An 11,749-nucleotide genomic window follows, 5' to 3' on the forward strand; every position below is an offset into this window, starting at 1 on the left:
GAACGAGCTGTTTCCGTCGTTCGCTTCTCGCCTCACATCAATTAGTATTGCGGAAGCAGAAAAATGATGCCGCGTTTAGACGTGATGTCCCAGCGCAGAGCCCGTGGAGCTGTGACAGAGCTGCGTTCGTTCGTGGTGTATCTCAGCTGCTCGCTGTACTCCCTGCCTGCGGCACAGCGTTTCGGGCGCTTTTCCTGCTCATCCAGATGGGGCTCGGTGTGTGGGATGAAAACTTAGTGGCCTGAGATGTGCCAAGTTGGGCTGACTGGGAGGCACAGGGATCTGCAGCTTCCCGAGGGACAGCACTGACCTCTGCGCTCTGTGAGCAGTGCAGGACCCGAGGGAATGGGCTGAAGTTGTGCCAGGGGAGGGGGAGGTTGGATATCAGAAGGTTCTTCCCCCAGAGGTGTTTGGGCACTGGAAAAAGTTTAGGTTGGATATTAGGAGAAGGTTCTTCCCCCAGAGGTGTCTGGGCACTGAACAGCTCCCAGGGCAATGGTCACAGCCCCAAGGCTGACAGAGCTCAAGGAGTGTTTGGCCAGTGCTCTCAGGGATATGGTGGATTGTTGGGGTGTCCTGTGCAGGGCTGGACTGATGATCCTCGTGTCCAGGCAGTGTCCAAAGAGCTGGACTGATGATCCTCGTGGATCCCTTCCAGCTGAGGATATTCTATGATCTCTTGCTGTTACATCTGACAGAATCAACCCAGAGTGTGTTTGTTAGGAGGAGGCAGGGTGGGCTCTCAGCTGGCACAGAGCAGCTGGCAGAGGTGTGGGTGCTCTGCTGGATCTCTGCAGTGAGACTGACCTGTTGTGTTGTCCCTCCACACTGCAGGGCTGACATTGCCTTGATCGGCCTGGCCGTGATGGGCCAGAACCTGATTCTGAACATGAACGACCACGGCTTCGTGGTAAGTGAGCAAAGAGGAGCCTCTCTCCAGGGAGGCTGACATGGGAGCACTTGGGATTGGAGCTGAGCACCTTGTGGGTGCCTTTTTCTCCTCTTGTGGTGATTTAATGGGTGTTGTTTCCTCCTCGTGGTGTAACCTGGGCTGCCCTTTGCCCTGTTTCCTGAGAAGAGCAGCAGTGCAAGGCTGTGCTCAGCTGGCACCTGATATGTTAGCTATGCATGACTTTTCCCTGGAGTTTGCCTTGGGCTTGGCCATTAACCACAGGTTCCCAAGGCACCTGCAAGGACATGCTCAGGTTCATCACTGCTCTGTGTCTTTGGGGAAGGTGGAAGTGGGAAAGCACAGGATGTTGAACCTTCCTTACATAATTTGTAGCCTGAGCTCAAGTAACTGCTCCTTTGACAGTTATTAACAGGTTTTCTTGCTCCCCCAGGTCTGTGCTTTTAACAGGACAGTTTCCAAAGTGGATGACTTCCTGGCCAATGAGGCCAAGGGCACCAAAGTGATTGGTGCTCACAGCCTGGAGGAGATGGTCTCCAAGCTGAAGAAGCCACGTCGCATTATCTTGCTGGTGAAGGCTGGAAGTGCAGTGGATGACTTCATCCAGAAACTGGTGAGGCAAATTCATTCTACCTGTGACTGCTTGCTGTCTTTTGGAGGAGTTCTCAATTATTCATCATTGATGAGGTTGTGAACTCATGGAGAAAACCAAAATGCTGATTTATTTTTGGCAGGTGCCTTTGTTGCAGACTGGAGACATCATCATTGATGGTGGGAATTCTGAGTACAGAGATACCACGGTGAGCCTGTTTCCTGCCCAAAGTGAATGAATAAATACACATGAATCTTCTCCTCTGATCATCAGAACAGTCAGTCAATAAGATGTATCACCCCTCTGCTCAGGGAAAGCCAAAGTGGATTGTTGCTGCAAAACTAGATCATGCAGCCTATTAAAAAGAAATTATTACTGCAGTTAAGAACTGCTCTATAAGGATATTTAATAGGAGTTGCCCAAGTCATCAAATAATATTTTATTCACATCTTTTAAAGAATGAAGGGGTTTAGAAAATCTCCTGTTACAACCTTAAGGAGTTTTTAGGGAGATTTGTAAGTCTAAGGATATTTTTAGATTTGTTATTATTTCTCAATCCTACACGGTCACAGGAAAATCCACCAAGGCAGAACTGCTGGTTTTGCTGTCCTGGTAATGGAAGCAGCCAAGGAGTTTTCTGCTTGTGATCAGGCTGTGGCTATGGAAGCCCCATTAGCATATTTGGGATGATTACATGAAAATACTACATTCAAAATGGTATTTTCAATCTTAGAAGGGTGTTTCTGGCCATGCCAGGGTGAAAAGTAGTTACTCATTGAGGATTAATCCTTGGGGAGCTTTGCAACTTCCCTTAGGGATCTTGGCCTGTGCTTCTCTCCCACTCAGAGGGAATGATTTGCCCTTGTGGTTGTCCATGCTAGCACCTCCACTCTGAACTGAGCAGCTCCACCTTGGACCTAATCTGCCTCCCCCACATCTTTGCACACATCATGTATTACCTGACACTGAATTCCAAGCCTTTTCCAGCCTCAGTGCTTGTCTTTTCTATCTGGAGCTTACAAGGACTCGTTCTCTCTGTGTGTCCCTTTTGCAAGGACCATGTCACAGCCACAGGAAGTTTCCCAACACTCACTTTGGTGTGTGCACAGCTTTCTCTGGGGTTGGCTTCTAACATGTCCAAAGCAGAACTAAAAACCTAATTTTAGGTCAGAATTGCTCATCTTTGTTTGTAAGGCTCTGGCATTAAAGGAAATTAAATAATGCTGCTCTGCTCTTTGTTCCAGAGACGCTGTAAGGAGCTCCAGGCAAAGGGAATCTTGTTTGTGGGCAGTGGTGTCAGTGGTGGGGAGGAGGGTGCCAGGTATGGACCCTCACTCATGCCAGGAGGAGCCAAAGAAGCCTGGTAAGCATAAACTTGTATAATCTTCTTCACAATAGTTTGCAACAATCATCTATTCACACGGAGAGCCGAGGGAGGGAAGGAGGAGGGTGTGGGTGTGGAGAGAACAAGATATGTTGCCATCTCACTTCCTCAAGGCTCCAGATTTCCCAACCTAGCTGGGGTCATGGGGCAGTGCTCAGCCTTCATGGCAGCCAGAGCAGAGCCAGGTTTTTCTTCCAGGAATCCAGAGGCAAAAGTAAGACCTGCAGAAATCTGAAGAGAGAAATGTGTGCCTGGGGAGAAAGGAATTTTGATTAAACTTTAAACCAGTACTATTTCTTATTATTATTTTCTTTTTGGGCCCTACACACTTGGGAAGCTGCTGGCCAGGCAGCAGCAAACATCCTGCAGGGACACACTTTGTAAAAGGAGGTTTCAGTACATGTTTGTACTGACTAGTGAATACATTGTTTGTGTGCAAGTTCCTGCATGCTGCTGTGCTGTTCTGCACTGAGGTCTCTGGAAAGGGCTGTGCATCAGTGCTCATATTAGGCTTTATCCCTGCTTGCCCATTCTCTCTGGAGATGTAGAAAGAAAAGGTGTGTCCAGGTTTTACCTGAGCTTTAGAATCTCTTATGTCCTTGTCCATTTGCATTAGTGTTTTGTACTTGTATCAGCCTGTTCAAATTTGATGGCACAAAGCCATCAGCACCAATCATCTGCTTCCTGATCATCTTTTTACCATGAACAGCTCACCGGGGGCAGCTTCTGCTTTCAAATGGAGAAGATAATATTTGGGGTGCATTAGGTTTGTCTGCACAGTGCTGTAAGCATGACTGGATTGTCCCCATGTCTTGCAGACAGTGTCTAGTTGGGACAAACCTGTATTTAGTTGCCGTTGCTGTGAGGTGGATTATCAGGCTGCAGCTGCCCTCACCCCAGGCTGCCTTTGGGCAGGTTACAGAAGGATGTTTCATGCTGATGGAAGTTGTTTATGTTCTCTGGTGGTGTTTGTGTCCCTGCCTGGCTGCTGAGCTGTGTTGTTTCTCCCCACAGGCCTCACATCAAGACCATATTTCAGAGTATTGCTGCCAAAGTGGGTTCTGGGGAGCCTTGTTGTGACTGGGTAAATATCCATTTGATACTGACCTTAACTTGGGGTTGGATCCCTACTCAGGTAGTTTGATTGCTGAAGCTGATGGATGTTTGTCCCTAATAAACCCAGCACTATCAGTGGGTTGATTTTCTGGCTGACTGTGTTGAGTTCCAGTCTGCCATCACTGATAACTTACCCCATGCAATGGAAGGACAAAGCTTTAGGCCTGGGTCATGTGCTGGGGCAGCTAAATGGGTCTGTGACCCACTGGTTTCAGTTAGCACTGAGTTTGCTTCCTTCCTTTAGGCAGAGGGAAGCCATGGGCAGGTGTGAACCACTGAAGGGGTGACAGTGCTGTTGCTAATGGCATTTCTGGATGTTCCCTGGCAGGTGGGAGATGAGGGTGCTGGACACTTTGTGAAGATGGTGCACAATGGGATTGAGTATGGAGACATGCAGCTGATCTGTGAGGCCTATCACCTCATGAAGGATGTGTTGGGCATGGAGCACGATGAGATGGCAAAGGTGATCTTTAGTCTTTAATGTCTCCCCTTGAGCCATGGGGGCTGCCTGGCACTGGTGGAGGTGCTGGGCTTGGGTAAAGCTGCTGCACCTACATGAAGGGAATATTTCTGACCTTCCTCCTGCACAGTGTTCCTGAGCTTCACATGAGGTAGGGAGCAGCAAGAATGTACAGCTGAGTGTTCACAGAACTGTATGAACTCTCCCATTCTACAGTTGATTTCTCCCCAGGAATCACCTTGTGTAGAGAGATTAATTACCTTGCCTGAAAAGAGCTAGTGAAACATGGAGCTTTATAACCAAGCAGGCAAAATACAAACATAAATCAATAAATCAATTGAGATATATTTAGCAGATGCTTAGAAAATCGGTGTGTGTATAATGTATGTGTGTATATATACTTTTTCTCCTTTTCCAGGTCTTTCAGGAATGGAACAAGACAGAGTTGGACTCTTTCCTGATTGAAATCACAGCTAATATTCTCAAATTCAAAGACACTGATGGCAAATACCTCCTCCCAAAGATCAGGGACAGTGCAGGCCAGAAGGGCACAGGGAAGTGGACAGCCATTTCTGCCCTGGAGTATGGAGTCCCTGTCACACTCATAGGTACCTTTCTTTGACCTTTCCTACCTGCTGTCCCAGGAAGGAGCTTGGGGATAGAAGGGAGCCCACAGCAGGGCTTGGCTCTCTCAGCCTTTGTGCCCGTTACTGGTTTGGTTTGCTGGGCCTGTTTTCACCTTGTTCCTTAACTGTGGGCAGTGCTGCTGTCACACCTCGTGCATGGTGTCTCTGCAGTGCTGGTGAGGTGACAGGTGACTGCTAATGCTGTGCTGGGGGTGTTGTAACAGAGGAGCTGTAATACATCTGCAACACATCTAGAGTGCCCTAATACCACAGGTCCAGCGTGGGCTTCCTGTTGAGTAATGGGATGACTCCACAGGTTCTCTGCTCTTGGATTGGCTTTCATTTTCATCCTTTCTCTGCCTCTTTTTCCTTTGCCTTTGCTGGTCAAGTCCTGAAGATAAGAAAAATTATATTCAGTAGCTAAAAGAAGAGTAACTGCAGTGTAGAAACAAAGAAACTTTACTGCATTCCCAAAGCAATTCTGTAAATGGTTTAATCTTCCACTGCAGCTGTAGTCTCACAGTTCTAGGCTTGAAACAGTGTTTGTTGCTCGTGCTGTTAATACTCTCCTGTTTGGGGTTCCTGTAAAGATCAGGGGTGGAGGAGACACTCCCTGATTTGTGCTCTGCAGTGCCAGGGAGTGTTGTTAGGTAATGATGAGCTGATAGGGAAGTGTGTGCCACAGCCCTTGTGCAAACGTGGCTGTTCTCAGGTCAGTTGCTGTGTGGTTTGACTGCATAAGCATGACTTGCAAACTTCTGCTTGTAAAAGCAGAGTCATGCTCCTCCTGCCTGATCCTGATTTTCCTACAGTGCTGCTCCTGCCTGGTATAGAAGGAAGTTTTTGCAGAAATGGAAAGGAGCCAGGTGTGATTTAGATGTGATATGTTAATCCTACTGCAGGGAGGATCCAGAGTCTTGTGAAAACATTACTCATGCTTTTTTTTTTTTTTAATTGTAGTTGCTTTGATTTTGGGTGTGGTTTTTATTTTTTTGGTAACTCACAGCTCACTTGGAAGGTAGAAGAAGAGTTCAATATGAAGACTTGTTATTTTCCTTCTGTCAGACCCTGAAAGGGAAACTTGTTTTCTTCCCCATTTTCAGTAGTGTCTTCAATTGTAAATAAGTACAGCTTAAACCAGCATGATTAGGACTTGACTGAGCCAGATCAAGGCACTGGCATTTAGGCTTTCTCTTTAGGAGCTCAAGGTACAGCTCAGCTAAGTCCTTAGTGCTGGCAAATGACACTTAGTAACCTGCTTAGTGATGTTATAAAACTTTATTATGGGCTTCTCAATACTAGTGTTAGGGCCCTACAAGATTGGTGAATCTGATTTCCTCTTACAAGTTAACCTGCTGATTTACTCTTGATTTTAATTGCCCTTATATTGCATGTGTGAGTTTCAAAGCGCATCCAGTTACTGTGAGTTGGCATTTATGCAACAGCTTGTTATCTTCAAAGCATGATACAGTTCCTGGTAAAGTCTTGAGCCCTGCCTGTCCTTGCACTGCAGTGCAGCACTGTCTGTCTTAGATGGGTAGGAAGAGATTTTAAAGTGAATTCTTAAAACCAAGAAGTGGTGAAGGTCCCTGAGGGTAAATTTTCGTGTGGGTAACTTGTGGCTCTTTGTCATTTGAAAGCTGTACCAGTCAATACTTCCCTAATGGTTGTGCTGACTGGCAGTTTGGCCCCTCAGGAATGCTGTTGGAATAATTCACTTGAACACCTCCCTTCCCATGGTGTTTCCCTGTGTGTGTGGCTCATCATTCAGTGACACTCCCTGTGTGCTTGAGGACAAGTATCTCAGACCTTGCAGTGATGTTGAACTTGCTGATTGTCTCCCCTTTCCTCCCATACCCAAAGGTGAGGCTGTGTTTGCTCGGTGCCTGTCTTCCCTCAAGGATGAGAGAGTGCAGGCCAGTAAGCTGCTGGATGGGCCCAAAATGACCCAGTTCAGTGGGAACAAGAAGGCCTTTCTGGAGGACATCCGCAAGGTGAGTCCTTGTGCTGGGTCAGAGCTGCACATCAGAGCAGGTTTGGGATGGTGTAAACCCCAGTGAGGAGCTCTTGTGTCTGTATTTCATGACAACTGGTTCCTGCTTTCAGCACTGGGCATTGTCTGGTGATGTCCACAAAGCATGATGAGACCCATTCCTGTCCAAAGAACACTCCTGAAGGAATTCAAGTCTCAGCCATAGTGGGCAGTGATAACTCCCTGTGCACAGGAGCTTTTCCACCCCTCAGCACTCCTGTCTTTGCACTGGGGATAATGGCTCTTGGTCTCTCTCTGCTCAGACCAAACTTTCCAACAATTACAAGGGATATTTGGGTACTCCACTAGCTGGAATGTGGCTACTGTGCTCACCCCTGTTGAGATGTGGACTAAATGGGCCATGTAGACTGTGAAGTTTCTTGTTCAGCTTTGTGGGGCTTCGCTTGAAATGTGAATTTGGGTTTTTTTAGGCCCTGTATGCTTCCAAGATTATCTCATACGCTCAAGGCTTCATGCTGCTGAGACAGGCAGCCAAGGAATTTGGCTGGACACTGAATTACGGTGGCATCGCACTGATGTGGAGAGGAGGCTGCATCATCAGAAGGTAATCAGGATGAGGAGGTAACCTGGATGCTGAGGAGGGAAGAGCAGAGTTTAGTTCACGTGGTGCTAGGCTAGCAGGCCTAGGATTTCCTTGAAAAATCCATGGAGTTATCTGCTGATAAGAGAGTGAGATGCTGTTTCTGTAGACAACACTAAAGTTTACCAGATGAAACCATGATTCTGGTGGCTTAGCTACTGCAGATTTCTTTGTTCTATTTGGACTCTGAGTGTGGCTGAGTGAGGTTTTGGCACTGTAAGTTTTGCATTCTGGGCCCTTGTTGGAAGCTGTGAAATTTATGCCTGGTTTACATGTGTTCTGTCTAGTGTGTTCCTGGGAAAAATCAAAGATGCTTTTGATCGCAACCCTGGGCTGCAGAACCTGCTCTTGGATGATTTCTTCAAGACAGCTGTTGAAAACTGTCAGGTGAGTTCCAAGGGAGGAAGAGCATCAAACCAGTAGTTTACAGACAGAACTGTCATGGGTCTTTTTGATTCTAGCCAAGCCACAGTTGGAAACTGAAGGTTTCCATTGTCCTGTTACAGAAGAGCCTTAGCAGAAATCTAACAATTCAAAAGGAATTAGGAGGAAAAAATGCCTGGCCTGCATGACCATTCCCTTCACTGCCCTGTGCCTGCTGTGCACTTGGATTTCAGCAGAGCAGAGTCCAAAGCTCTGTTCCATTACCATTGTTTGCAGTCGCCCAAAACAACAGCGTTCCAGACCCACTGTGCTTTAGGCCTGGGTCTGTCCAAACAGTGTCCTGATTTGGATGGAGCTCACAGGCAGAATTCAAACCACATTATCTGGCCAACAAAGAAGTCATATATTATCATTAATAATTCTTGTAACTGAAACTGAATATTCCATGCAAATTACTAGCTGAGATGAACAGTTGAGCTGTGGATTATCCATGTGTCTGTCTGAAGTATCATGCTGACCTCTTATCCCCCTGGGCAAGCTTTGTCCTGTGCTTGATGAGAGGTCCTGAATGTGCCTCAGTGTTGGCTCAGGATGTTCCCTCTGGGTTCCTGTTTTTGGGATACACTGATGATGTTTGTGTGAAAGAAAGGCATCCTTGCTCCAGGCTGTGGTTAGAGTGCATGTGAGGTATGTCTGCACTCCTCTTGTCCTGTTGTTAACTCTGTCTTACTTGCCACTGTTTTGGTCCAACCTGTTTATGTAAAACCAGGAATCTACTGCTGCATTTGCTCAGCCTTGGTTAGTAGGTTTAATAGAACATGAGAGAGCACATTCAGTTGTACTAGAGTTCATGTTCCTGCACTCACAAGCAAAGCACTTGAGTAGTTTGCTGCCTTTCCTCCCACCCAGGACTCCTGGCGCCGTGTGATCAGCACTGGGGTGCAGATTGGAATCCCCATGCCCTGCTTCACCACTGCACTTTCTTTTTATGATGGATACAGGCATGAGGTATTGCCAGCTAACCTGATTCAGGTGAGTACTGAAATAGCTCTTTTGGCTACTGAAATACCCTAACGTATTCAGGTGGGTACTGAAATAACTCTTTTGGCTACTGAAATACCCTAACGTTGTTATTTAAACACTGCTTTAAAGGCCTCAGTGACAGTGTGTCCTAATCACTCATGGTATGGATGGCCTAATCTATTTCTGTCACACCTGGAATCTCTGTCAATAAAATACTAGGAGTTATCTGGATAAAGAACACCAGAGACACTGGTGTGACAGTGCCCAACATGTTCATATTTCATCTGTGAACGGAGGGTGATGAGATCTTTGAACCAAAATGCTTTGTAGGAAAGTATCTTGGCATGTTTGAATGGATGTTACTGATACTGGGAAGAAGTTTTCCCTGTGAGGGTGGTGAGACACTGGCACAGGTTTCCCAGAGAGCCTGTGGCTGCCCCAACCCTGGCAGTGTTCATTCCAGGTTGGTTAAACCTGTGATCAACCTGCTCTGGTGGGAGGTGTCCCTGCCCAGGGCAGGGGGTTGGGGCTGGATCATCTCTAAACTCCATTCCAACCCCTAAAATTGTATGTTTCTATGTAAGTGCTTTTTAGATTGGCACTAAGCAGAAATCACACACTTGTGTTTCTACAGAACTCTAATGACTAGATATTAGTGAATTTTTCATTGCAATGATTTTTCTAATAATGAGAAGATAAGTTTGAATGTTCTGATATTGGAGTCAGATCTCATTTCTGCTATTCCCATAGTCAAGTATCAGTAAGTGCAACTTCTGACTGTGATATTTGTGTGTCTGTGTGTTCTCATTGCAGGCCCAGCGTGATTACTTTGGTGCACACACATATGAGCTGTTATCAAAGCCAGGAACATTTATCCACACTAACTGGACAGGCCATGGAGGGAATGTGTCCTCTTCTGCCTACAACGTCTAATGGAAATCCACCAGAACCAAGATACTGTAGATCTCAGATATTTCTCCTAGAACATCACTTTTTACTGTACTAGAACTTGTGTTTGGACACTTTTGTAATAACTTGTGGGTATATTTCAAATATATGTATATCTCTATATGTATCATATCAGAAAGCTAATTAAATTTAGTTAGAAATATATTGAGGTATTTTCTTTCCACTCCTTCGGACCAAAACTGGCTCAAATAAAACATATTTTTAGCTGTACTCAAGAGATGTGGTGTTTAGTGTGATACATTTTATAATGGTTATGTTTTTGTTGTGTTGTAGTGCAGAAACTCGTAGGGATCGAGGCGTGACTGCAGTTCAGTAGGTGCTGGAGAGTGACAGACAGTAATGCTGCACAAGCTTCCAGGGAGGTAAAGGCCTTTTTTTGGTTGCCACAGTTTATTCACAACAGGCAGTAGCTTAGTTCTTACAGATTTAGCTCCTGAGCCTTCACCTGCTCAGTGTGACACTGTGAGCTCTGTGTGTTTCCAGGGAAGGAGAAGGGGGTGGGATCATGGAGAAACCTGAATGCAGGTCAGGACTGATAGTCCTGTCACCAAACCCTTCTCCCTCCAGCTGTTCCCAGTTTTAAGCTCTGGCACAAACACTTAGCTGTGTGTTTGCAGCTTTTCCCCCAAATCTCTCTATTCTTTGCCTCCCCTTCCCAAGGGACAAACACCACAGCAGGATGTGAAGTTGGCTCTATTTGATGTCTTCTCCCTGCAGTGTTCCTTCCAGTCATCCTCAGCACTTCACCTGCATGTCTGAACCTTTTTTTAACTCAGAGTCTCTTCAAGTGTTACATTCTGTGCTGTGCACTGATTTTTATATGAATTTTTTCTCCATTTATCCCTGCTAAGGCAGGTAATTAGTTGAACATCTGCCTGATGCTAAACTTTCAATTTGAAACAAACTTTTCTGCAGATCATGCTGGAAGATTTAGGAATTGTGTAAAATAAATACGTGACAACTGCAGGCACTAGTGACAATGGGAAGGTCATGCACCCTGTGCCAGCACCACACGTTCCTGTTTGGCAGCCAAGGGGGATTGGAACAGCTTCCCCAGCCCAGGGGAGAGCTGAGGTGGTCCCAGGTGTCCCTCAGGGCAGTCCTGGGTCACTCAGATCCTGCCTCAGGATTCTCCCTCTTTGCTCTGCTCTGGTGAGACCTCAGCTGGAATACTGCACACAGTTCTGGTGTCCTCAACATGAGGAGGACGTGGAGCTGTTGGAGCAAGTTCAGAGGGGGCTACCAAGTTGCTAAGAGGACTGGAGAATCTTCCCTGTGGAGAGTGTGGAGAGAGGCTGAGAGAGTTTGGGCTGTTCAGCCTGGAGAAGAGAAGGTTGTGTGGAGACCTCAGAGCAACCTGCAGGAGCTGAAGGGGCTCCAGGGAAGCTGCAGAGGGATCTGTGTTAGGAGCTGCAGGGACAGGACAAGAGGTAATGGATTCAAATTGAAAGAGAGAAAATTTAGGTTAGATATTAGGCAACAGTTTTCCCTGTGAGGGTGCTGAGACACTGTCCCAGGTTGCCCAGGGAGGCTGTGGCTGCCCCAACCCTGGCAATGTTCATTCCAGGTTGGATCAAGCCTTGAGCAACCTGCTCTGGTGGGAGGTGTCCTGGGGATGGGGATTCGATCTCTAAACTCCATCCCAACCCCTA

At 46.6% G+C, this 11,749-nt stretch overlaps 1 protein-coding gene across 1 annotated transcript; it reads left to right on the forward strand.

Annotated features, from left to right (window-relative positions):
• The first annotated feature begins 836 nt into the window (after positions 1-836).
• PGD (phosphogluconate dehydrogenase) lies at positions 837-10,238 on the forward strand. Its single transcript, XM_009080867.1, has 12 exons — positions 837-910; positions 1,344-1,523; positions 1,645-1,710; positions 2,747-2,865; positions 3,901-3,970; positions 4,331-4,465; positions 4,881-5,070; positions 6,952-7,082; positions 7,552-7,685; positions 8,009-8,108; positions 9,015-9,137; positions 9,942-10,238. The coding sequence occupies exons 1-12, from the start codon at positions 866-868 to the stop codon at positions 10,059-10,061; spliced, it is 1,413 nt and encodes a 470-aa protein (XP_009079115.1). The 5' UTR covers positions 837-865; the 3' UTR covers positions 10,062-10,238.
• Positions 10,239-11,749: the final 1,511 nt, after the last annotated feature.

Source organism: Acanthisitta chloris, unplaced genomic scaffold, assembly GCF_000695815.1.
Source record: "Acanthisitta chloris isolate BGI_N310 unplaced genomic scaffold, ASM69581v1 scaffold28058, whole genome shotgun sequence".
Classification (NCBI taxonomy): Eukaryota; Metazoa; Chordata; class Aves; order Passeriformes; family Acanthisittidae; genus Acanthisitta; species Acanthisitta chloris.

Coding starts and splice junctions, on each gene's coding strand:
- PGD (XM_009080867.1), top strand. CDS start 866: ATGGGCCAGAACCTGATTCTGAACATGAACGACCACGGCTTCGTG. Junction 911..1,343: donor TGAACGACCACGGCTTCGTG/GTAAGTGAGCAA, acceptor TTGCTCCCCCAG/GTCTGTGCTTTTAACAGGAC. Junction 1,711..2,746: donor CTGAGTACAGAGATACCACG/GTGAGCCTGTTT, acceptor TCTTTGTTCCAG/AGACGCTGTAAGGAGCTCCA.